The sequence below is a fragment of the Aethalodelphis obliquidens genome, unplaced genomic scaffold (assembly GCF_003676395.1).
Source record: "Aethalodelphis obliquidens isolate GAN/ISIS:26980383/991018 unplaced genomic scaffold, ASM367639v1 scaffold51, whole genome shotgun sequence".
NCBI classification, from domain to species: Eukaryota; Metazoa; Chordata; class Mammalia; order Artiodactyla; family Delphinidae; genus Aethalodelphis; species Aethalodelphis obliquidens.
The window spans coordinates 9,306,514-9,330,607 of NW_020837995.1; the positions used below are offsets into that span (position 1 = coordinate 9,306,514).

Consider the following 24,094-nt stretch of genomic DNA (forward strand, 5'->3'; position numbering starts at 1 on the left):
ATGTTCCAGAAGCCCATTTTGCCTGGTAGCAAAGGATGGTCCTTGGGCTGGGATTCTCATCAGAGTTCAGGAAATGGGTTTCAGGGGGAGGGTTGGGGTAAGGGGTGAAAAGGAAGTGAAAGGCTGGGTTTGGACTCTGGGTTCAACACCTTCTAGGAGGGGTCTTCCCAGTGTCAGCCAGAGTCAACAATTTCCTTTCACTGGAAACTTGAAGTCCCCTCCAGAGAGGAGAGGTGGGAGAGAGGACCTTGAGAAATGATAAGTGCTCAAGTTCAGGGCTGCAGCAACCGCACTGCTGCAGTAGCCATGGCCCCGGTGAATCTGGCTTCAGCCCCAGACTGTTGTCTGCCTGCCCTGATCCGACTCAGCCTGAGCTCAGACACTGTGGATTCTGGAATGGAGCAAGGCTTTTCCTTTAGGAAAGAGTCCTGAAGCTGACCCACAGCGCCCCAGAAAATTGCCTGAGCTCTCAGTGAAATGGAGGCTCAGGCCCCTGCCATCCAACTCTAACAGCGCTTCTCCCTGTGATGCCGCCTGGGGGCACCCCCAGCTGGGTCTGAGACTGCCGCCCTGCACTGCTACTGTTGTTATCATTAGTATAATTAATAAACAAGCACTGATGGGGCCAAGAGGAAGAAGAGGCAGGCCTCTGCTGCTCAGGAGAATCCCTGAAAAGATCCAATGAGGCTGCAGGGAAGTGGAAGGTGGGTTGGAGGGGGCACTGAGTGGCTTGTCCCTCCTCCCCAACCAGGACTTCTGGGAAGGGCCCTTTGGAGTGTAGGCTCCTGGGGACAGTAAAGGCAAGGGAAAGAGGAGGGGAACATTTGGTAGACTGGATTTGGAACTAGCTCTTTCTCTGCCTGACAGGATGTCTGTGAGCACGGCCATCCCCTTGATTACTGGTTGTGGGGCAGGCCAAGTTCTGAGGCAATTATTCATTCATTTAACAGGCATCTGTCTACTTACTTATGGCGTGCCTACTGTGTGCAAGGTGGTCTACTAATAATAGCTAATGTTTTATTGGATATTGTGAAGACAGCCAACTTTCACACCACATCCTGGGGCATGGAGGCAAAAAGCAGAGGAAGCAACTAGGGAGAATGACAGCCCCAAAAGATATGGGCCATTGGGCTTTGACCTATGTAGTGTAGCAGTGGGGATAGCAGATAAAACCTGAGTATTACCAAGATCTCAGAAAACTCAAGACCCAAGGCCCAAGGTCTTGGAGATAAAGGGGTGGGAAATGGAGTACGAAGATGGGGAATTTGGGCGAAATTTGGCCTCATGAAAGAGGCAGGAAGGTGTGCTAGTATATCCTGTGGCGGGAGCACTGAGTCACGACAATTTCAGGGGGCCTCATGGTTGGGAGTATCTAGGGGATACTTTCTGTGTTGAGAGGAGGGTGCTGGGTTCTGTGATCAGTCTGGACAAAAGTTGGGGTGTGGTAGAGGCTTCTAGCAAGGTTTGGAGGGAAGGATCTGGAGTGTTGGGTTTGAAAAGATGCTGGAGTCCTTAGGGAAAGGAGGGGCGCGGCTGGGGTGCCCGTGTAGGGGACCGAGCCAGATCCGTGGATCCGGCCTTGGGGCAGCTGGGGCAGGGGGTGCCGGCCGGGGCTGCGGAGGTCTGCGGGGGGAGGTCGGCCGGAGGCCGGGCAGTCAGCGGCCGGGTTGGAGCTCGGAGCGAGCCGCCCGGGGCTCCGCGGGGGGGGGCGGTACGAGCTCCGGCTGCCGGCGGGCGGGCCGGCCGGGGAGGAGGCGGCGGCTCCGAGAAGAACATGAATCAGCGGCGGCGGCGACGGCGACGGCGGCGACGGCTGTGGAAGGAGCGCGGTGGCCCAAAAGCGGCCTCGGGACCCCGCGCGGCTGACGGCCGCCGCGGCGACTCGCAGCTGGTGCGGGTCTCGGAGTGCGGGCCGCAGCGCCGCCCCTCGGGCCGGCCCCCGCCCCTCCCTCGGCCCTCCTCCCTCCTCCTCCTCCTCCTTCTTCTCCCTCCTCCTCCACTCCCTCCTCCTCCACTCCCTCCTCCTCCTCCACTCCCTCCTCCTCCTCCAGTCCCTCCTCCCTGGTCGCTCGCGGGCCGGGACCGGCATGGTGCGGGGTCGCCGCCGATGGCGCTGAGGCGGAGCATGGGGCGGTCGGGGCTCCCGCCGCTGCCGCCGCCGCCGCCGCCGTCGCCGCTGCTGCTGCTGCTGGCGGGTCTAACCGCTCTGCTGCTCCCCGAGCCCGCGGCCGCAGGTAGGGGCTGGCCCGGGGGGGGCGGAAAGCGGGGGGCTGCGGAAGGGCGCGGTCGGTGTCGGAGCCCGGGGACGGCAGCCGAGCGAGCCCCGGGCCTGGGCGGGCCGGAGAATTGGGCGGGGGGCTCCAAGCTGGAAGGCCGAGGCTCGGGAGGGGGGAGGGGGCTCAGCGGTGCGTTCGCCGCGGGATCTCGGGTCGCGGCCCCCACCCCCCAACTTTCTCGCGTCCGGGCTCATCTGGCGGGGTTGTAAGGAAAGGAGCGGGGCTGCGGGCCGAGTGGTCAGCGGGGGGTGTTTGGGATTGGCGTTTCCCGCCTCGACGCTCCTAGCTGTTTGCTCTCCCCTCCCAGTCCTGGGGACCACATCTACCCGCCCCACACAAACGAAGGTCCCACTCTGAAGCCACAGGGGCTGGGACTGAGCACCCACCGGCACCCCTACATCATGTAGGTACAGGGGCTTCGAGAGCGCCCAGTCACAGAAAACACCTGGGCGTACTCTAGTCGCGGTGCCTTTTCCGAGCTTCCTGAAACTGGGCGTGTTGGAGAGGATGGTCTGGGGCAGGGTTGCTGATCTTTGTTCAGCCTTGTGTTCCCACATAGCCATGAGGCATTTGCCAATGGCAGGAGTGCTTCTTGCAGCACCGGGATCCCCAAGTTCACACTACACACCCCTGGGACTGCTGGGCATGTATGGGGTGTAAGGCTACACCTCCTTGCGCTGTGGCTGGTCCTGAGAGGGTGAAGGGGGTAGGAAGAGACACAGGGCAGAGCAGCAGCCACCCAGCAGGCACCTTCTTTTCAGACAGCACTCCCTGCCTTATCAGCATCTCAGGGAAGGGAAGGGAAAGAGTGACAAGTATTTACAAGCGGAAGGGTGTATGTATCTTAGGATCAGAGCGCTCAGGATTTGCCTTGCGTCACACAGCAAAGGGCAGGAAGAAGCAGAACTGGATTTCAGCTATGTTGATAGTTCACCTGCCGCTCTCTGAGGGTGTGTGTGTGTGTGTGTGTGTGTGTGTGTGTGTGTGTATGTGTATGTGTTCAGAGGGTAGTGCCCCTGTTGGTGTGAGAGTAGCTCAGGGGTTTCGGGCTCCCTGTTCAGGGCCCCTCCCCTCCCTTCTACCTCCTACCTTCCCAGTGCCTGCCCCTGCACCCATTCAGGTATTAATAGAGCGGCTGGCTGCCAGGAAGGCTGCCATGTGTTTTCTGACGTGGTTTTGCAGCCATATGTTCTCCACTTCAGGGGAGCACCCCCTCCTTCCCTTCCTCAGCCTCCTTACATTTGCTAGGGTAGGGTGCAGGGGGATGCCAGCAGCAGTGCAGGGCCTAGGCTGACACCTTGGGTGGAGAGCTGGCTGCCTGTTGCACTGACTGGGTGCAGCAGTGATTCCCAGGGCAGTACCTGCCCCAGGTGTATGAAAGCGCCCCACTGTTGCAGCCTGGCTTGCTTTCCTTTTGGTGGTTGGGCCTGACTTAACATTGCCCAGCAGGGAGGTACGGGGAAGAAGTCACTTCCTTACAGCTGGGAGGAACTTGGCAGTGGCAGAAATGGTGCCTGGAGAGCTTGTCATGCTCCTTCCCCCAGCCCGGGTCCAGGCTACCTTCCCTCCCACACTGTCCTGCCTCTGCTTCCTTGGCCATTGGCTGATAATGAGCCCCCTGACACAGAACCTAGGTTTTGGAGTAGGATGGGGGATATTTCTCGAGACAGGATCCCTCTCAAGCAGAATGACACATTCTCCTTCCCACCTCTCAGGCCTGAAGCTCATGGGAGCCCCAGTGAAGCTGACAGTGTCTCAGGGGCAGCCGGTGAAGCTCAACTGCAGCGTGGAGGGGATGGAGGAGCCTGAGATACAGTGGGTGAAGGACGGGGCTGTGGTCCAGAGCGTGGATCAGGTGTACATCCCAGTCAGTGAGCAGCACTGGATTGGCTTCCTCAGGTGCAGGACCGTGGGGGAAGGTGTGGGATGCCAGCCTGGGGACACGTTGTGCTCTTTCCATGGGATTTGGGAGCTGGGGGCAATGCTGATGCCCAGAGGTCTGTGGTTTTTTTATTCGGCAACCTGCGGAGACTTCTAGAAGTGGGGGCAGGCTGAACCCATTGAATCTGCCCAGCAGAGCTGCCCTCCTTGACCCTGGGAGACCTGGTGTCCTGTTTCCACAGCCTGAAGTCAGTGGAGCGCTCTGATGCGGGCCGGTACTGGTGCCAGGTGGAGGATGGGGGCGAAACCGAGACCTCCCAGCCAGTGTGGCTCACGGTAGAAGGTGAGGAGGCAGAGCCACTTGGGCGTGTTGGCCTGGAGCAGATGCTGTCTGCTAGTGACCACCCTATGCCCAAGAAATCTGAGTGGAAGCTGGGCTGCCCCACTGCCCTCTGGGACCTGATTGCGCCAGACTCCAGGCCTGGAGCAGCCATGGAAGACCATACCCACCGGAGTCTGGGTATTTGAGAGCCAGAGGGGCAACTAAGACCCATCATCTATGGGGTGCAGTCAAGTTTCAGTTGTCTGACAAACAAGCCTCAAGCACCCATCTGGGGCTGGACCCTGTTCTGCCAAGTGGCCAGGCCAGGAGGGGGAGGGATGGGGGAGGGGAGGAAGGATCCGCAGCTGCAGGAGCTCAAAGCTGTGCAACCCCGGAAAACAAAGTGACTAAGAAAGTAACAAAGGGCTCTGAACGGGATCTGGGGCCTGCCAGCAGAACTCTGCTAAAGCTCCCGCCCCCTCCCCCTCCCTTACTGCCCCTCCCCCAACTCCCCACCCTCTGCCTCTTCCCTTGCTTTGAGAAGGGCTGTTAGAGCAGGTCTGAAAAGGGAGAATCTGTCAGGCCCAAGGGTACAGCATAAAGAATATCCCTGATGGGGCCAAAGAAGAGAAGCTTCCCCCCTCAAGCCAGATGCCTGTTCTGCAGTTGACCCAATCATAAGGGCCCGTGGGACCTTCCGCATAGAGGGCTTCAGATGGTAGCAGACTTGTGGCTTGGGCAGTCGGAAGCTGAGAGGTGGCAAGGCTCACTCCCCACCCGCCTTTTTCCCCCTAGGTGTGCCATTTTTCACTGTGGAGCCAAAAGATCTGGCAGTGCCACCCAATGCCCCTTTCCAACTGTTTTGTGAGGCCGTGGGTCCCCCAGAACCTGTTACCATTGTCTGGTGGAGAGGAGGCACGAAGGTTGGGGGACCTGCTCCCTCTCCTTCCGTTTTAAATGTAACAGGTGAGCAGCCTCAGGAGGGGCTTTGAGCAGGGGTGGTGAGGCTGGCAGAGTTCAAATCTGCTTAAATCACTGAGCCTGCGGTCGTGAGTGTCCAGAGTGCCTGGGTTCGTGAGCTGCACCCACCATTACTAAGCTCATTAGTCAGGTGTGCTAGGCTGGCCTGGTGGGCTGATTAGTGGTGATCCTGCTGCGTGTGCCTAAGGAGATGCTGGAGCCTCTTTCCTTCGTTCACAGCAGTCTAGGCCGTGCACAGCTGGCCCTGGAAGATTAATGTGGGGGGCCCGGGGCCCCCCCCCCCCCCCCCCCCCCCAAGGGAAGAAGCCAGGAACCAGCCCATGCAGAGCTAAGAGGAGTGTCTGGCAGACTTGCCTAGAAGTAAAGAGTCTCAGGCTGCAGAGTGGGGAATGGCAGGGGGAAGGAAAAGGGGGAGGGGGAAACCAGCACAAAGATACAGGGGCCTCCTCTTCTAATGGCCTTTTCCAGAAATCTCCAAACCTTTCCCAAACAATTGTATCTGTCCACACCTCCACAGAGTTAGACCAGAAGCAGCCACGCCTGCCCACCCACCTGGACCCCAGGATCCTCAGGCACATACCTTACACACTTGTGAGACTTGCTAACCTGTGAAACAAAGTTAATGTTTCTGGTCAAGGCTTGAACTGGCCGAAAAAGATGGGAGTCTGAGCTTAGTCTCATGTACTGTAAGGTGGGAGGGACGGACTCTGATCTGCCAAGTCCCTTAGGAATACGCATCTTCAAAGGAGGTGGACTGCAGGGTCTGATCCTGTTCAGGAGGCGCTGGGTTGGAGCAGATGAGAAGGGAGGTTGGATTCAGTTCTCTCCAGATGTGCGTGGTTGGGACCGTCAGGTAGCCAGCTTGAGAATAAGCACTCACTGAACTCCCACTCCACACAGCACACTGTGCTAGGCACCATGGGAGATCAAGGGAGTACAAAGGAAATAGAAGCCATCGGTCCAGCCCCCCAGGAATTAGTATAACTGGGGAGATAAGACACATGCATAAGGAGCAGAGAACTATTGAAAGGCAGCGACTCTGCAAATAGAACAATGATATGGCACAGAGCAAATAGAGAAGGGCCTTGGAATGTGCAATCAAGTAGTGACCAGAAAAGGGAGGCAGCTTTGTACTGTCCGCGGGAGATGGGATTGTGGTGGGAGGGGCAGTATAACATTTCTCAAGTGCTTTACTGTGTGCCGTGCACTTTACATATGTTGCATCAGTTGGTTCTCACAATTCTCCCATTTGGGAGATGAGAAAACAGAGCCCCAGCCCTGGGATTTATATCCGGGCCCACACTGTGGAACCTTTCCTTTGGCTGGATATTGTAGGATATTCAGACCCAGAGCCTGACTATCCCCAATCCCAGACTGAGTGGGACTTGATGCTGGGGGGCGGTGCTGACTGAGGTTTTCTGGCCCCAGGGGTGACCCAGAGCACTGTGTTCTCCTGTGAAGCTCACAACGTAAAAGGCCTGGCCTCTTCTCGCCCAGCCACTGTTCGTCTTCAAGGTAGGAGGACCCTGGGAGGTGAGGGGCGGTAAGGCAGGGGCGTTCTCAGCAGGCTGTGGGTGAAGTTAGAATTGTTTGCTGTTCCAGCTCGCCTGGGTCCTGCTGGGATCTGACGGATGAGGGGTTAATTGGCATGGCCCCATTCCTAGTGGGAGCACCTGAGACCCTGCCATGGCTGAGATGAGAATAGAAACCTGACGTCACAGTAGATTTCCCATCACGAAGCAGAGTCCTTGGGAGGGAAGGAGGGAGGGAACCAGCAGGAGATGGTCAAGGCTCAGGCCCAATCTTGCTTCTGCCAGCCCCTGTCGAGGGAATGGGGGTGGGGATAACAGCCTAGCAGGATGATAGAGGAGACCCAAAGGGCTGCTGTGCACAGTGGGCAGGGTGGAAAGGGGAAGAGAGCCGGTGTGTGCAGGAATGGGCTGTGGCCGCAGGGTCAGCTGCCTCTCACTGGTATCTCCCAAGGCCGAGGTGCCATGCTCCCCCCCCGCCCCCCGCCGCCAGACACACATTATCTTACCCTATTTCTTGGTCAGACAGGGCCCCCGATTCAGGGAGCAGTAACCTCTCTCTACAGCCTAGGCGCTCTCTCGGGTTATAAGCAGCTGTTCGCTGCCAGTGGCTTGACTTGTGTATTACTGTGGTCCTGGGCGTGCTGAGTAGCCATCTTAAGTTTTTTTGGGGGGGAACCCTAGGGAGGAACTCAAGGCTCGACTCCCATGCTTTCTCCCTCTTTTTCTATCCTCCCTGGGCACTGACTCTAAGTCCCCATCCACAGCACTGCCTGCAGCCCCCTTCAACATCACAGTGACGAAGCTCTCCAGCAGCAATGCTAGTGTGGCCTGGACGCCAGGTGCTGATGGCCAAGCCCTGCTCCAATCCTGTACGGTCCAGGTAGGCTGAGAGGGCGGACAGGCTCTCCTGGCTGTGCCCCTTCTGGCTGCCTCGGTGGCACTTTGTTGACAGTGGTATCACGTTTACCTAGTCTTGCCCATGGGGCTTGGTCTCCAGCTCTATTCAGGTGACATTCCCTTACCAGGAAGAGCCCTGGCCACTGCCCCTTATCATAGGGTGCTCTAGCAATCAAGTGACGGTAGATCGGCTCAACCTGTGCATTCTTCAGGCTGGAAAACAGATGACTAGAGCAGATTGGGGATACCTGGAAGAGTTTTTCTTATGTGGGTGAAAACCCAAACCTTTAACTTATCTGATACCTGCATTCTTGTGCCCCAACCTCTGACCCATGCCAAAGAGAACGGGGGGACCAGAAGAGGTCCTAGGCCCCAGACAGTGGGAAAGCTGGGTAAGATGATACTAAAAATGAGGCAATTCAGGCTTGTTCATTTTTGTCTGTTCACTCAAAAGGTATTTAATGAGCACCTTTGACATGGTTCTAGGCAGTTCTCTTGGGCAACAAAGGCCCCTGCTCTCGGCTCCACCCTTTCGAGTATCCCACTCTGGCCCTCCTTTGGTTGCACCCCTTGCCCCTGGGCAGGGAATCCGTAGGGCCAAGGGAACACTCCCATCCAGCTCACCAGGACACACCCCTCTCCCCTTAATTTGAGTCTGCTTCTGGGGCCTATATGGGCCTCTCCCTGGTCCATCCTCCCAAGGATGGATCATGCTAAGGTATGTGCACCTCTAAGCGCAAAGGGCAGCCATTTGAGGGGGAGTAGGTATGCAGGCAGCACTGTCCACAGCCATGCACGTGATGTCCCTCATGTTGCAGACCTTTGGCTGGAGCCTGGCTCTTCTTGTGCCACCACATTCTGGCTTGGGACTCCCAAGGATTTGGAGAATTATAAATGTAAACCCGATCTTCCAGGTTGTTTTGTAGCTTTGTTTGTCAATACATTAAGATAGAAAATATTTTACTTAATAATCTTTTCGCTGATTTTTAACGTTTAAATATTTAGTCATATGGTACACTGGATCTCCATTTGTACTCTTGCCCTGGGTCCCCAAAATGTAAGGAGCAGGCCTGGTTCATGGTGCCCATAGGCTCCCAGTTACTTTGCTCTGAGAGTTTGCATTGGCATGTAAACAGTTACAAAGAGTGGTATCCACTCTAACATAATTATGCATCAAACAGAAAGGGGCATGGATTTTCTCGAGTATTTGAGAAAGACTTTCACAGAGAGAGTGGTATTTGCATTGAATCTTAAAGGATGAGTTGGACTTTGCTAGGAAGGTTATTCTCAGCAAAGGGAACAGCGTTTGCAAAGACATGGAGGCATGGAACCTGGTGTGGTGGCGGGTGGGAAGGGGTGGGTTGCAAGTGTCTGCTGATAGACTTTTTTAATTGAAGTATAGTTGATTTACAATGTTGTGTTAATTTCTGCTGTATAGCAAAGTGACTCAGTTATATATATATTTTCATATTCCATTATGATTTATCACAGGATGCTGAATATAGTTCTCTGTGCTATACAGTAGGATTTTGTTGTTTATCCATCCTATATAATACAAGTTTGCATCTGCTAATCCCAAACTCCCAATCGTTCCCTCCTCCTCCGCTCTCCCCCTTGGCAACCACAAGTCTGTTCTCTGTCTGTGAATCTGTTTCTGTTTCGTAGGTACGTTCATTTATGTCGTATTTTAGATTCCATATATAAATGATATCATATGGTATTTGTCTTTCTCTTCCTGACTTACTTCGTTTAGTATGATAATCTCTAGGTCCATCCATGTTGCTGCAAATGGCATTATCTCATTCTTTTTTATGGCTGAGTAATACTCCATTGTGTATATATGTACCACATCTTTTTTATCCATTCATCTGTCAGTGGACATTTAGGTTGTTTCCAAGTCTTGGCTATTCTGCTGATAGACTTGAAGAGGCATTAACTCAAGTCCCCCAACCATCCCCCTACCTGTCCCATCTTCCATCTCATCTCACATGCCTAAGAAACCTCCCTGCCTTACATCATTAATTTCCTTTATTTTTTAAAAAAATTATTTATTTATTTTTGGCTGCATTGGGTCTTCTTTGCTGCACGGGGGTTTTCTCTAGTTGTGGCGAGCGGGGGCTACTCTTTGTTGTGGTGCGCGGGCTTCTCATTGCGGTGGCTTGTCTTGTTGCGGAGCACGGGCTCTAGGTGCGTGGGCTTCAGTAGTTGTGGCACGCGGGCTCAGTAGTGTGGCACACGGGCCCTAGAGCACAGGCTCAGTAGTTGTGGCTCATGGGCTTAGGTGCTCCGTGGCGCGTGGGATCTTCCCGGAGCAGGGCTTGAACCCATGTCCCCTGCATTGGCAGGCGGATTCTTAACCACTGTGCCACCAGGGAAGCCCTAATTTTCTTTTTTTAAAATAAATTTTATTTATTTATTTTTGGCGGCATTGGGTCTTCGTTGCTGCACGTGGGCTTTCTCCAGTTGTGGTGAGTGGGGGCTGCTGTTCGTTGCGGTGCGCAGGCTTCTTATTGTGGTGGCTTCTCTTGTGGAGCATGGGCTCTAGGGCATGTGGGCTCAGTAGTTGTGGCACATGGGCTCAGTAGTTGTGGCTCACGGGCTTAGTTGCTCTGCGGCATGTGAGATCTTCCGGGACCAGGGATTGAACCCACGTCCCCTGCATTGGCAGGCAGATTCTTAACCACTGTGCCACCAGAGAAGTCCCACATAATTAATTTTCTGTTTTTCTGTAGGTGACTCAGGCCCCAGGAGGCTGGGAGGTCCTGGCTGTTGTGGTCCCTGTGCCACCTTTTACCTGTCTGCTCCGGGACCTGGCACCTGCCACCAACTATAGCCTCAGGGTTCGCTGTGCCAATGCCTTGGGGCCTTCTCCATATGCTGACTGGGTGCCCTTTCGGACAAAGGGTCTAGGTAAGGGACTTGCAGAGCAGAGTACCTGGGCATGGATGAATGGGGCCGGGGGCTAGGGGTAGTGTTGTAGGGGTAGTAGGGGTAGTGTTGGCTCCAGTTCTGAATGGCGTTGATTGAGAGAGGGCTACCTGAGAGGGAGGATCATGCATCAGTCAGCAAACACTTTACTGAGGGCCTGTTGCTACCTGGAGATAAATCCAGTCCCCCTCCCATTCAGCTCTAGTTCTAGTGGGTGGGGCAGACAAGCAAAGTGGGAAAGGTCAGGTAATATGGTGGTGAAGAGTGCCCCAGGGTGCTCCAGGAGTACCCCCATACAGAGATCTGAGGTCTGAATGATAAGGAAAGAGCCATATTTGGGGGAAATCACTGCAGGAAGAGGGCACAAAGTACAATGACCCTATGGCACAAACTTGCTTGGAGTTCCTAGCAATTGCAAGGAGGCTGGCAGGGTTGTGAGAGGAGAGTGAAGGATGTTGCTGAGGCAGTAACCAAGGTGATGAAGAGCAATACCCTGCCTAACTGGGATGGTACGGGTCCTGCCATTACCCACCCATACTCCCCAGAGCGATGGGTGAGAGCAGTCAGACCTGGGAAGCAGACTTTTCCCCCATGTGTCGTTCTCTGAGCTATTTGGTTCTTTGGAGTTGGTTCCAAAGACCTGCATGGGATAGCGGTGGTGGGTAGGGCAGGGCTCTTAGCAACCTTCTTTTTTTGGGAACAGCCCCAGCCACTGCTCCCCAGAACCTCCATGCCATCCACACAGACTCAGGCCTCATCCTGGAGTGGGAAGAAGTGATCCCTGAAGGTCCTTTAGAAGGCCCTCTGGGACCCTATAAACTGTCCTGGGTTCAAGACAACGGAACCCAGGTAAGGAAAGCTTCTGCTGACTACTAGAGTCGGCCCTCAGGGCTCTGAGGCCTTCTGAGCTTCAGAAGGGCTGTCCTTGGTGAGCCTGGGGGCCTTGGTGGGCCTGTTACCATCCCGGGGAGTCTACCCCCCCCCCCCCCCCCCGCCAGCTGCACTCTTCATTGGATTATGTCTCCTGTTAAGATTGCCTCCAGTGTCCACTTTGAAAAGAAAGCAGGAAGCGCATTCCTGCACAAACTGGGGAAGGACACAGATAAAGCCTTCTTATCCTCCCCCACCCCCCAGTTCCCGCCCATCCCCCACGTCTGCATTCTCGGACTGAGCCTTGTTTGTGTTCAGGAGAGGCCTCTGCAGCCTGCGGCAGGAATGTGATTACTCCCAGCAGGTTGTGTTCCTGCAGCCCCTGAACCCACAGTGTCCCTAACCTCCCACGTTCCTAGCGAGACCTTTTTCTGACTTCAGGCCCCAGCTGGAGGCCTTTTACTCAGGCTCGGTGTGCGATGGGGGTTTTTCCTGGCTGCAGGGTGAGCTGACAGTGGAGGGGACCAGGGCCAACCTGACGGGCTGGGATCCCCAGAAGGACCTGATTGTGCGTGTGTGTGTCTCCAGTGCAGTTGGCTGTGGGCCCTGGAGTCAGCCGCTGGTGGTCTCTTCTCATGACCATGCAGGTAAGACCTGCAAGACCTGTAAGGGGAAGGGGGCAGGGGATGGAGGCTTTCAAGGGCAACCTACACTGATGGGAGGAGGCTGGCAGTGCCTCCCCTCTGAAGAGGCCCAAAGACTCGGAGTCAAGCACTTGAGGCCAGGGTTGTATCTCCTTCTCCTCCCCCTGCCCTCCAGCTAGCATAGAAATCCCTGGTCGTGCTGTAGGTCCCAACAGTCAGCGCCTGTCACTGACAGAGTAGGAACCCTTGGCTCTTCCTTTGGAACCTCTTTCCACTCTGGACCCTTACTGAGTGAGAGGAGCCTCTTGACCAGGCCAGATGGCCATCACTGGAAAATTCTAAAGGACCTCCTTGGAATCAGGCTAGCTCGTGCTGCTTCCTGCCCCTGTCTCCCACAGGCCGACGGGGTGCTCCCCACAGCCGCACATCCTGGGTGCCTGTGGTCCTGGGTGTGCTGACAGCCCTGGTGACGGCTGCTGCCCTGGCCCTCATCCTGCTTCGAAAGACACGGAAGGAGACACGGTTTGGGTAAGGCGGGGGCACAGAGGGAGAGGCAGGTGGTAACTGAAGACTTGGAGCTGACTCCAAGTCCTGGGTTTCCCTTTAGGCAAGCCTTTGACAGTGTCATGGCCCGGGGGGAGCCGGCAGTTCATTTCCGGGCAGCACGATCCTTCAATCGGGAAAGGCCCGAGCGCATCGAGGCCACACGTGAGTGAGTGGTGGGGAGCCATAGGAGGAAAAAGTGGGTTATCTTGGACCCCTATCTGCATTCCTCTTATTAATTTGACCAATAGGTCTGAACCTTGATGAGTCCTAAGCACACCGTGGAAAAGACACAGACCCATCCTCATGGAAATCGCCGGCCCAGCTGTGGGAGAGCTCACCTAAGCTCATCTCTGCTTTGAGGGTGGAGTCTGGGGTGCAGGAGGCAGGCTGGGTTTTGGATCTGGAACCAGAGAGGTCCCTCCCCTTTCTCACCACCCGCCTCCCCACAGTGGACAGCTTGGGCATCAGTGATGAGCTGAAGGACAAACTGGAGGATGTACTCATCCCAGAGCAGCAGTTCACCCTGGGCCGGATGTTGGGCAAAGGTGTGTGAGGCTGTGCAGGGATTGGCATGAGTTGCCATGTCCCGGTGTGTTTGGTTGCTTCCGTCACTCTGAGGGTGTGGATTTAGGTCAGCTCCTATGAACGGCATATGCTTGTAGACTCCTGGGTTTGGGATGTTTGGGGGAATGGAGGCTGTGAACGAGGAGGGATGAGGTGTTATCACACCCAGCCCAGCATACTTTGCTTTGCTATGAAGGAGGGAGCCTCTTTCAGTGGCCCCAGAGTCTAATGATTTTGTGTCCCTATGAGGGGTCCCCTGGGAGGGCTCTGGGTTGGGGACAGGAGGCCAAGGGGACTTACCATCATTTGGATCGGTTCCTAGGAGAGTTTGGTTCGGTGAGGGAGGCCCAGTTGAAGCAGGAGGATGGCTCCTTTGTGAAAGTGGCTGTAAAGATGCTGAAAGGTGAGTGGAGAATAGTACTGGAGTGGAGTGAGGACGTCACTTGGGAGAGTGAAAGGGGTGGCTGATCCTGAAGCAGGCTCTGCTAGGCCCCTAGACTTTGCAAGACGAGTTAGCACTAAGTGGGATGCTGTCTGTACCATGTCAATAATTCACAGGCATAAACCCACACTCATTGGTGCCCCAGCCTTTGTCCCCTGCTGTCAGCAGTGACTGTCCTCTGGTTTCACTCGGGGTGATTAAAGCTGTGGTTGGTTGAGCCGTTTGACTCTCCAAACCAAAGGGAAGGCATGAGCGAGTGGAGAAATAGTTGGATAGCACCAGCCCGTGGGAGTTTCTCCTGCTCATGGCCGGACTGTTTCCTGGGCCCACTGGGGGCACATTTCCCTCACTCCCTCCCTCCTTTCCTCCCAGCTGACATAATTGCCTCAAGCGACATTGAAGAGTTCCTCAGGGAAGCGGCTTGCATGAAGGAGTTTGACCACCCACACGTGGCCAAGCTTGTTGGTGAGCCCCTTCTTGGGGGAGGTAAATGTAAAATAGGGCTAAAACTACGCTCCCCCAACTGCGAGGGCAGTTCTGTGGGAGAGAAGTTCGGACTTCGCCTGGTGAGTAAGCAGACACCAAAAGAGCAAGGAGCGGCCTGGCTGAAATCTGATCAGGCTCTAGGTAAGGAGTTCAGTTTGCAGACCCTGTTCCATGAAGGCTGCTCATATAAACAGAGGAAGAGGGGACAGAGAAGATGCTCCAGAGACTGGGGGGGCAGCCAGAGTCCCTCCTGGGTAGTCACCAGGCCAGTGTGGAACTTAATGAGGAAAGAGGTAGCAGAACCAGGGCTAGAGGTAGAACCCAGCAGGTAGGGTCTCATACAGATGCCTGAACCTTGACCTTGACCTTGAACCTGACCTTGAACCTGAACCTTGCCTTGACCTTTATGTGCCCCACTGACTCTCCCTCGTCCCCAGGGGTGAGCCTCCGGAGCAGGGCCAAAGGCCGTCTCCCCACCCCCATGGTCATCCTGCCTTTCATGAAGCACGGGGACCTGCACGCCTTCCTGCTCGCCTCCCGGATTGGGGAGAACCCCTTTGTGAGTGCCTGGGGTGGGAGCAGCCAGGAGTTGGAAAGGGACAAAGACCCTGGGAGAGAGGTTGGCTTGGTGGATAGGGCCAACTGAGTTGGTTGGGAGAAGGTGGGCTCCAAGTTTGACTTTTTTTGCTAACAGGCTTCCTTCTCCTTCACAAATCCCTGCTGGGAATTTAGGCTGGGCAAGGCCCCTTCCTGAGAGAAGAGTCCCGTGGAGCCCCAGACTGGGGGAGTCTTGACTTTTGGGTGCTCTCCCTCAGATTTGCCAAGGCTTCCTTGCACTGGGAAGCCCCTTCATCCCCTTCCTTTCAGTGAATCTGAGGACAGTCTTTAGGCTTTCTGGCCAGGGGATCCCATTCATCCTGCCCTGACTGGGTCTAGCCTGAGCTCGCCCTGTCTGCCCACCAGAACCTGCCCCTGCAGACCCTGGTTCGGTTCATGGTGGACATTGCCTGTGGCATGGAGTACCTGAGCTCCCGGAACTTTATCCACCGAGACCTGGCTGCTCGGAACTGCATGTATGTGAATTCTGGAGGGCTCGGGGTTGGGAGGCAGGAAGCAGTGCCAGGAAGAGCTAGCTAATGGTCAGCTCCCACCTGGGACAGTATCTGCTACGTGAGGGAACGGCTTGAGAACAAAGATGCTCTGGATTTAGGCTGCCAGTCTGGCAGAAGGCTGACCCCATCCTCCGACACTCCTCACAGGCTGGCGGAAGACATGACGGTGTGCGTGGCCGACTTTGGACTCTCCCGGAAGATCTATAGTGGGGACTACTATCGTCAGGGCTGTGCCTCCAAACTGCCCGTCAAGTGGCTGGCCCTGGAGAGCCTGGCTGACAACTTGTATACTGTGCACAGTGACGTGGTGAGCAGGGCGGCAGAGTGAGACTTGACGGTAACACAGTAGTGCGGACTAGTGCGTGGGTGGACCTTTAGCACTGCTCTCTGGGCTTTGGCTGCCCCATTATGAGGCCCCAGAGCCCCAAGATATGCTTGCCCCGGGACTCTGCCTGGCTCAGGAAGCCTAGTGACATCTCCCCTCCAACCTCGATTCTGTCCCAGTGGGCCTTCGGGGTGACCATGTGGGAGATCATGACTCGTGGGCAGACGCCGTATGCTGGCATTGAGAACGCTGAGATTTACAACTACCTCATCGGCGGGAACCGCCTGAAACAGCCTCCGGAGTGTATGGAGGACGTGTGAGTGCCCCAGGAAGGGGATTCTGGGAGGAAACAGGTATTTGGGGTTTCAGCTCATGGCCGCCGCAACAGCTGCTGGCCCACTGGGAGCTCCGATCCGCAACTAAACTTTAATTTTTTTTCTTTTTTTTTTGCGGACATGTCCTCATCATTAGAGGGAAGTCTGACCTCTACCCCAAACTCCCTCTTCATCTACTGCTCCTGTTTTCTTTCTCTCCCCCTTTACCATCCCATGTTTCTTGCTCCAGCCTTTTCCTATCACTCTGTTTTCTCCAGTTTCCAGGGAGAACCAGGAATCCCACCTAAGGGCAGAAGGTGCAGGGTTGAGCAACAGTGCAGGTTTCCCTGTCACCTCTTCCCCACCCCCACTCCTTCCCTAAGGCTGAGCTCTCCCTCCCCCTCAGGGAGTGCTGCACAGGGGCAGGAAAAAAACTGCTGCTCCCTCACATTCCTTGCCTGACAGGGAGGGGGCGCTGGGGGCGGGAGGTTGGGTTCCTTTCTTGTCTTGGCCTCCTCTCTGAGGGAGTGGAGAGACCTAAGATAACAAACTGAGATCCTGGGAGAAGGGTACTTGCCTCCTCTCCTTTGTGGAAGCCCAGAGCCCTTGGGAGTGGGGCAGGGTGGTGATACACTCACTGCACGGGGGAGAGTCATGAGCCCCTTGTGACTAGAAGACAGTATCACTAACATTAGCTGGGTTCTTTACAGGCATTCTTTCAGGTAATCCTCCTCTAACCCTATGAGGAAAAGACTATTATTATTCCCATTTTGTAGATGAGGAACTAGGATTAAAGAGGTTAAGTAACATGACCCAGGTCACACAGCGATTAAGTGAATGAGTTGGGACTTGAATCTAGATCTGTGTGATTTTAGAATGTGCCTATTAACCATGAACCCAACTATGATTTGTCTATTCTAGTATTATTCTACCACCCCATGCAAGCCAGAGTCTCCCTGGGCCTCCAGAGAACCTTTTCACTAGTACAAGTCTTAGTGAGGGAAGGAGTCCACAAACCTATTTCCTGCTCTGGGGTTGGACCTCAAGAGGTCCAAGAATGGAGACAGGCAGAGGAAGGCTCAGCCTGAATGGTAGGGTCCTCTTTCTCTAGGACAGTGGGTTTGAAGTGCCCTGAGGTTAGACTGTGGGAGAGAGGGCAATTTGAGTACGTGAACCAGGCCCTACGTCTCAGCAGAGCTCAGGCATGTCAGGGGCAGAAAGGTCGGGTCTCCCGGTGGCTGTAGCCTGCTGGGGCCTCTGGAGCCACAGAGGTTCTGCTGGGCAGTGGGGACCAGGCCCTGGCTTAGTGTCATCTGGGGCTGGAGTTAGTGTTGTCAATAGAGGGTGGGCAGGCGCTGGCCTCCCACCAGGCAGCCTGGTGGACAGGCGCCAGTTGGCTCCTGGCATGGCCTTGACAGTGTATTCCAGCCTGGCCACATACCCATGGCCTGGACCATTCCCACGACCTATTCAGTGTCTGGCATGATTCCCCCCATCGTTGGAGGCCCCTGTTAGGAGGGCTGGAGTCGGAGGAGTGTTTGGGGCTTTTATCGTGGGCACAGGCAAGAAAGTCAGGCATTTGCTATGACTAGATCTGGTCTCAATCCTTTCCTGTTATTTATTTACTTACTTATTTTTTCTCAGCATGAGGCATTCCCTGGGAACAGGGATAAGACCTCAGGGAATCTGCAAAGCTCCTGAAATTGTAAAAAGTGTCCCTGCCAGGGGAAAAGGGCTGGAAGCTTTTCTCAGATTCTCGAAGGTGAGAATCCTCATGAACAATGAGGATTTAAGACCCCCTGAACAGGTGAGGATTTAGGACAAAGGGTGGATTCCCAAATCACCCCCGTAAAATAACCCTGACTCCAGGCTGTGTTCCACAAGACAAAGTCTTCCACAAGGGTAGACTCCTACTACCCCTTCCCAAAATAGCGTAAGAGGGACTCTGGACCCGACCCACCTAGCTTCATTACTTTCTACCTGTGTGACCTTAGTCAAGGTTCTTAACCTCTCTGTGCCTCAGTTTGAACGTTGGTAAAATAGGGGTCACTTATTTCACAGTATTGGGAGAATTAATAATAAATGTAAAATGCTTAGAAGAGTGCCAGATACATAGTAAGCCCTATACATTACAGTGTTCAATTACATTTTATTTTCTTTTTCTTTCTTTTTTAATTTTTTTTAAATTTTTGGCTGCACTGCTCGGATTGTGGGATCTCAATTCCCTGACCAGGGATTGAACCGGGGCCACAGCAGTGAAAGCCCAGAATCTTAACCACGAGGCCACCAGAGAACTCCCTCAATCACATTTTTCTAAATCCTGGCTTCATATGATTAAAGGGCCTCTGCTTTTGAGAGAAGGACCCTCCTTCTCCTTTCTCTGGCTCCTCACTACGTCCCCTCACCCTTCTCTCTGCCCCAGGTATGAGCTCATGTACCAGTGCTGGAGCGCCGACCCCAAGCAGCGCCCGAGCTTCACATGTCTGCGAATGGAGCTGGAGAATGTCCTGGGCCGCCTGTCTGTGCTATCCGCCAGCCAGGACCCCTTGTATATCAACCTTGAGGGAGCCCAGGAGTCTGCCGAGGGAGGCAACCTGGAGCTGCCTGGCGGGGACCCGGCCAGCAGCGGGGCTGGGGATGGCAGTGGCCTGGGGGCCGTGGGGGGCACCCCCAGTGACTGTCGGTACATCCTCAGCCCCGGGGGGCTGGCTGAGCGGCCTGGGCAGGAGGAGCAGCAGCCAGACAGCCCCGTCAATGAGTCCCAGAGGCTGCTGCTGCTGCAGCAAGGGCTACTACCCCACAGTAGCTGTTAGCCCACAGGCAGAGGGCATCTGGGGCCATGCGGCTGGCTCTGCTGGCCACTGTGCTGGCTGACTAAGCCCTGCCTGACCCCAGCCCAGGCAGCAAGGTGTGGAGGCTCCTGTGGTAGTCCTCCCAAGCTGTGCTGGAAGGCTGGACTGACCAAATCACCCAATCCCAGTGCTTCCTGCAACCACTCTGTGGCTGGCCTGGCATCAGTTCAGGCCTTGGCTGGGTGGAGGTGGGCCAGACCTGGTTGTCTAAACCCAGGCAGCTGGCAGAGGGGGTGGTTATGTTTCCATGGTTACCATGGGTGCGGAGAGGAGTTGGGCGAGGGTAGATCCAACCTTGTGGGCCCCTAGCCTCCTAGCTGAGCTGCCCCTGCTGCTTTAGTGCATGCATTGAGGCGTCTCTGGCCTGGGGGCCCATCTGTGCCTGTGCTTGGGGTTTAAATGCCCAGGTTTGCCCCTCCTCCCAAAGAGATGCCCTTGTATTATTCCCCTTTAGGTGAGAATTGGTAAGGGATTGGTACAGTCAGGTCCCAAACCCTGTAGCGGGAGGCAGTGGGACCCTCAGGGCTGAATCTTCGTCACCTCCCTGGTTACCCACCCTGTCTAGGCCAGGAGTAAAGTGCAGCTGACCAGGTCACAGCAAGGCATGCTGAATTACACAGGCTACCATTTGCCCAGCTTCTAAAGGCAATGCACTGAGCCCGGCAAGAGCAAGGGCTGCTGTAAGGCTTGCCCAGGAATGAGTGAGGCCAGAGAGGAGCCCAGGAGCCCCTCTTTGAGCCCTCCCGCAGTCTGTCTGAGCATGCTACCAAATCCCCAAATATCCTAAGACTAACCAAGGCAGCTGTGTCTGAGCCCAATCCTTCCACGCAGTGTCCTTTAGTGCCATCTTTCCCTCTAACTGGAGACCCTCTTCTGTCCCAAGTCTCCAGAGATGGAGAGAAAGTAGGCTTGATGGCTGGTGTGGCTGAGGGGGAGTTACTGGAGCCTGGACCCCAGCCCTGGTTGGGGGAGCCTCTGGGAGTGCATGGGGCAGGCCCTTGCTGTTAGGGACTTTTCCAAGCCATTAGATGCTGTTTAAAAACAGAAATAAATTGAAGACTAAAGACCCAAGACTTTGTCTCTTAAATGTTTACTTTTTTCCCAGATCACAAAAATGAAGCATCTCTGCATAGAGAAAAGTTTGGAAAGACATATGCCAGAATGTTCACAGCTGTTATGTTTTTTTTTTTTTTTTTTTGCCTTACGCGGGCCTCTCACTGCTGTGGCCTCTCCCGTCGTGGAACACAGGCTCCAGACGCGCAGGCTCAGCGGCCATGGCTCACGGGCCCAGCCGCTCCGTGGCATGCGGGATCCTCCCAGACCGGGGCACGAACCTTCGTCCCTTGCATCGGCAGGCCGACTCTCAACCACTGCACCACCAGGGAAGCCCCACAGCTGTTATCTTTACCTGATGTGATTAAGGGAATTTTTTTCCTTTGTGTTTTCTAAGTTTTCTTCATTGAGCACAAAGTGCTTTTGTAATTACACAAGGTCCCAAAGAATCTTATAGTAAAAATAATACATAGTCATAGATGATTAGGAAAATGCAGAAAGTCATTAAATGCCAAATACCTGTAATCCTATCACCATTGACCTTTTGAAAATGCACGTGTTTTGAAAAAGTTCTTTATCTTGGAACAAAGACAAAGAGACTACTTTGGCTGCCTCCTAACCCTCTATCAGACTGTCTGTTGGGTGTGGAGACAGCTCTCACCTTCACAATGTTACCTGGAGCCAGGAAACTGGGAATAAGTGGGCAAGGAGAATGTTGAGCCTCTTGAGGATTTGAAATAAGAGCATGAAGTTTGCTTTCAAGTATTTCCATTTGAAAACTTTAGAAGCTTTTAGAGCAAGCTTATGGGAACAAGACACAGGAGGCATGAGAAACAGCCACTCTCTGTGTCGAGGAGTATGGGAAGACTGTGAGGGACACAGGTATTGCCCTGCTGGCTGAGGGCAGTGGAATGGGGCGGGTTCTTCTGAAAGCAAATATCCTGAGAAACCTGTTGCTGGCATTCCAGATTCTTGCTCCCATGTAGATCGTGAGACCTGAAGTAACTTCCAGGGAAGTGGCTTTCAGAATCTTTCCTTCTTGTGATTAGCTTTAACTGCAGGTAATCATTATCTGTGAGGTAATGTTTGGGAATTATTGACTTGGAAGTCCTGTACTCTTAAATAATTGTCTGCTATTTTTTTCTTTTTTAAAATATTTATTTATTTATTTGGCTGCACCGGGTCTTGGTTGTGGCATGCGGGATCTTCGTTGCCACTTGCGGGATCTGCAGGATCTTCAGGATCTTTGTTGAGGCACGTGGGATCTTTTAGTCGCAGCATGTGGGATCTAGTCCCCTGACCAGGGATTGAACCCATGCCCCCTGCTTTGGGAACGCAGAGTCTTAACCAGTGGACCACCAGGGAAGTCCCTAATTGTCTGCTCTTAATGGGCTCCTGGTATTATGTGCCAGGCACGGTGCCTAGTGCTTCAAGTATGTTATCTCATTTAATACAGGGAATATTCCTATAAAGTGGGAATATAATTATCCTCCAAAAGGACAGAAATGCAGAGTAAGTAACTTGTCTAAGGTTATGTAACTAATGAATTGTTGATCCAGGCTTGAAACCCACTAAGTAAGAGAGCAGAGCCTGTGCAACTCTCCTACCACTCCAGAGAGCACCTTGAAGTTTCATTGCGAACATGTCATCTTTTGGGTGAATGCTTGTCGATAGTAGGCACCTTTAAAAATGCACAGGAGTTCCAATAAGTGTGTGTGTGTGACAAAGTAATGTATTTAAATCGGAGATACCTATCAGTAATTAAATCGGTTTAAGTAATTTTTCAGCTCAGTCTCTTTTCCCCAAGCACATTGGACTTTGGCACCTCCAACAGTCAAGGGGCTTGAGGTAGGTGATAATAGTGGAATTTTTAAAAACTTTCTTATGGAAGTATAAAACACATACAAAAAAGTATACCCATCAGAAGTGTACAGTTCTTAAGAATTTTCACAAACAGATCCAAATAACCAGTAACCAGGTCAAGAAACAGAATATTACCAGCACTCCAGAAGCAAGTCATGGGCCCTGCCCCATGTCTGTCCCCTCTCTCCTCTCCAGAGGTAACCTCTATCCTGACTTCAAACACCATGGATTGGTGTAGTTTGTTTTGAAGTTCATATAAATAGAATCATGTAGGTTGGATTATTTTGTGTTTGCCTTCTTTCACTCAGCAGTGCTTTCCAGAATCATCAAGCTGTTGTCGGACCCAAGTTCATGTGCCTGATGCACAGTGAGGCCAAGCAAACCAAAATGGTGAAGTTCGGAGCAGAGAAAGATTTACTGCAAGGACCCACCAAGGAGAACAGGCAGCTCTTGCCCAAAAAGGCCGAACTCCCCAATAGTTTTGGGGGAAGAATTTTGTTTGTTTGTTTCTGTTTGTTTGGCTGTGCCCGCAAGGCTTGTGGGATCTTAGTTCCCCAACCAGGGATCAAACCCGTGCCCCCTGCAGTGGAAGCGTGGAGTCCTAACCACTGGATTGCCAGGGAATTCCCAAGGGAAGAGTTTTTATAGACAGAATTTGTGGGGGAGGGCTGCAGGGTGTGTGACCTTCCTTTGGTTGGTGGCGAGGTAACAGGGTGGTGTTCTGATTCTAACCAGTCTGGGTCCACGTGCTCTGCCTGAAGTTACCATCCTCCACATGGGTGGAGGCCTTAGTTCCTGTAGAAGGGCTTGGAGATTTGTATCAGTTATGTATATCCCTTGAGAAGGAACCAGGTACCTGCCCCATTGTTTCTTGACTGCCTTTCTTTGTTTCTGCATTCCCTCATTCCCCTAATTAGTAACTGCTTGAATCTGCCCTTTGGAGTTCAGGGAAGGCCTAGGAAGCTGAAGCCTTTTTCCTGCAAACCAGAAATGGGGGGACACAAAAAAGCTTTTGTACACAGGAGTGGCCCCACAGGGTCCTGCTCAGTTTCAGAGCCACAACAATTTGGAGAGGTGGGGGTCAAAGAGAAGAGACGAGTAGAACAGTGTTTTTGTTTTGTTTTGTATATCTTTGTTTTTTATTATGTCCTCTGGCTCAGTGCTCCTCGTTCCTCAAACAAGATGCCATAGTCAAATTACCTGAGAATCTTGTTGAAAATAAAGATTCTGATTCGGTAGGTGTGGGGTGGGACCTGAGATTCTGCATTTCTAACAAATTCTAAGGTGATGCTGATGCTGCTGGCCTGAGGACCACACTTTGAGGTGCAAGCACTACACTGCATCAATAATTTGAAAGCGTGCAGCAGTGCTTGAAAAATCATTCAATGACTGCAATATATAATTTCAGCATAATAACATTAATGGAAAAGATTGGAACATAATTTGTCTTATAAAATTTGATTTCTTTTTCTTTATGTGTTTCTGATTGATACTTTTCTACTTTAAAAAATTTAATTTATCTTTTCAAATAGATATCAAATATACATGGTTAAAAAATTTAACAGGTATACAAAGGTAGACAGTGAAAATAAGTTGCCTTGCTGCTGGCCCCTCAGTTCCTCTCTCTAGAGGTAACCAGAGTTACTGATTAATTGTGAAATTTTCAAGGGATATTTTGCCCAAATACTTACTTTTCTTTTACACAAATAGTAGGTAACTGTACATGCCATTATGCCTCTTGTTCTTTTTATTAACAGTATGTGTGTAAGTAAACAGCTAATGGTATATATTCCAGATATTTTTCTAAATTCTTCTGGTATTTTAATTCATTTAAACGTCACAACAACCCTGTGCAGTAGGTACAATTATTGTTTCAATTTTATAGATGTAATTCAAATCTAATATACCCTACAAGCCTCTACATTTGAAGGTTTTTCCCGAGCTGTACATATGCATCTGTTTCCCATACTTTGCTATTACAAAGAGTGCTGCAATGAATTTTGGGGGCATATCGCTTCATACTTATGAATATAGCTATAGGAAAATTCCTAAAAGAGAAATTGCTGAGTCAAAGGAATGTACGTTTAAAATTTTGGTCAATATTGCCAAATTGCCTTCCATAGGCGAGTTTTGCATATCTGATAAGTGAGAAAGGTATTTCATTGTAACTTTGGTTTGTATTTCTCTTATTATGAGTGAGGTATCT

General features: G+C 53.0%; 1 protein-coding gene and 1 long non-coding RNA gene across 8 annotated transcripts; both read left to right on the plus strand.

The window, feature by feature from the left end:
- Positions 1-1,864: 1,864 nt before the first annotated feature.
- On the plus strand, positions 1,865-20,043 carry TYRO3 (TYRO3 protein tyrosine kinase). Of its 7 annotated transcripts, none has more exons than XM_027083973.1 (20): positions 1,865-2,234; positions 3,992-4,175; positions 4,400-4,500; positions 5,275-5,445; positions 6,889-6,975; positions 7,757-7,872; positions 10,622-10,799; positions 11,521-11,666; positions 12,190-12,334; positions 12,730-12,859; positions 12,939-13,039; positions 13,327-13,422; positions 13,764-13,844; positions 14,256-14,510; positions 14,807-14,928; positions 15,333-15,442; positions 15,629-15,788; positions 15,986-16,122; positions 17,765-17,927; positions 18,543-18,660. In XM_027083973.1, the coding sequence occupies exons 1-20, from the start codon at positions 2,108-2,110 to the stop codon at positions 18,546-18,548; spliced, it is 2,616 nt and encodes an 871-aa protein (XP_026939774.1). In that variant the 5' UTR covers positions 1,865-2,107; the 3' UTR covers positions 18,549-18,660. The 7 variants fall into 7 exon arrangements, with proteins under 7 accessions (XP_026939774.1, XP_026939776.1, XP_026939772.1 ...); XM_027083975.1 differs by having other exon boundaries at positions 17,765-17,882; XM_027083968.1 differs by lacking the exon at positions 17,765-17,927 and having other exon boundaries at positions 1,869-2,234; positions 18,543-20,043.
- Positions 20,044-20,266: 223 nt separating this feature from the next.
- LOC113608050 (uncharacterized) lies at positions 20,267-22,167 on the plus strand. The gene is made up of 2 exons (XR_003428194.1): positions 20,267-20,907; positions 20,994-22,167. It is a non-coding gene; the product is annotated as an uncharacterized LOC113608050 (long non-coding RNA).
- The last annotated feature ends 1,927 nt before the right edge of the window (positions 22,168-24,094 follow it).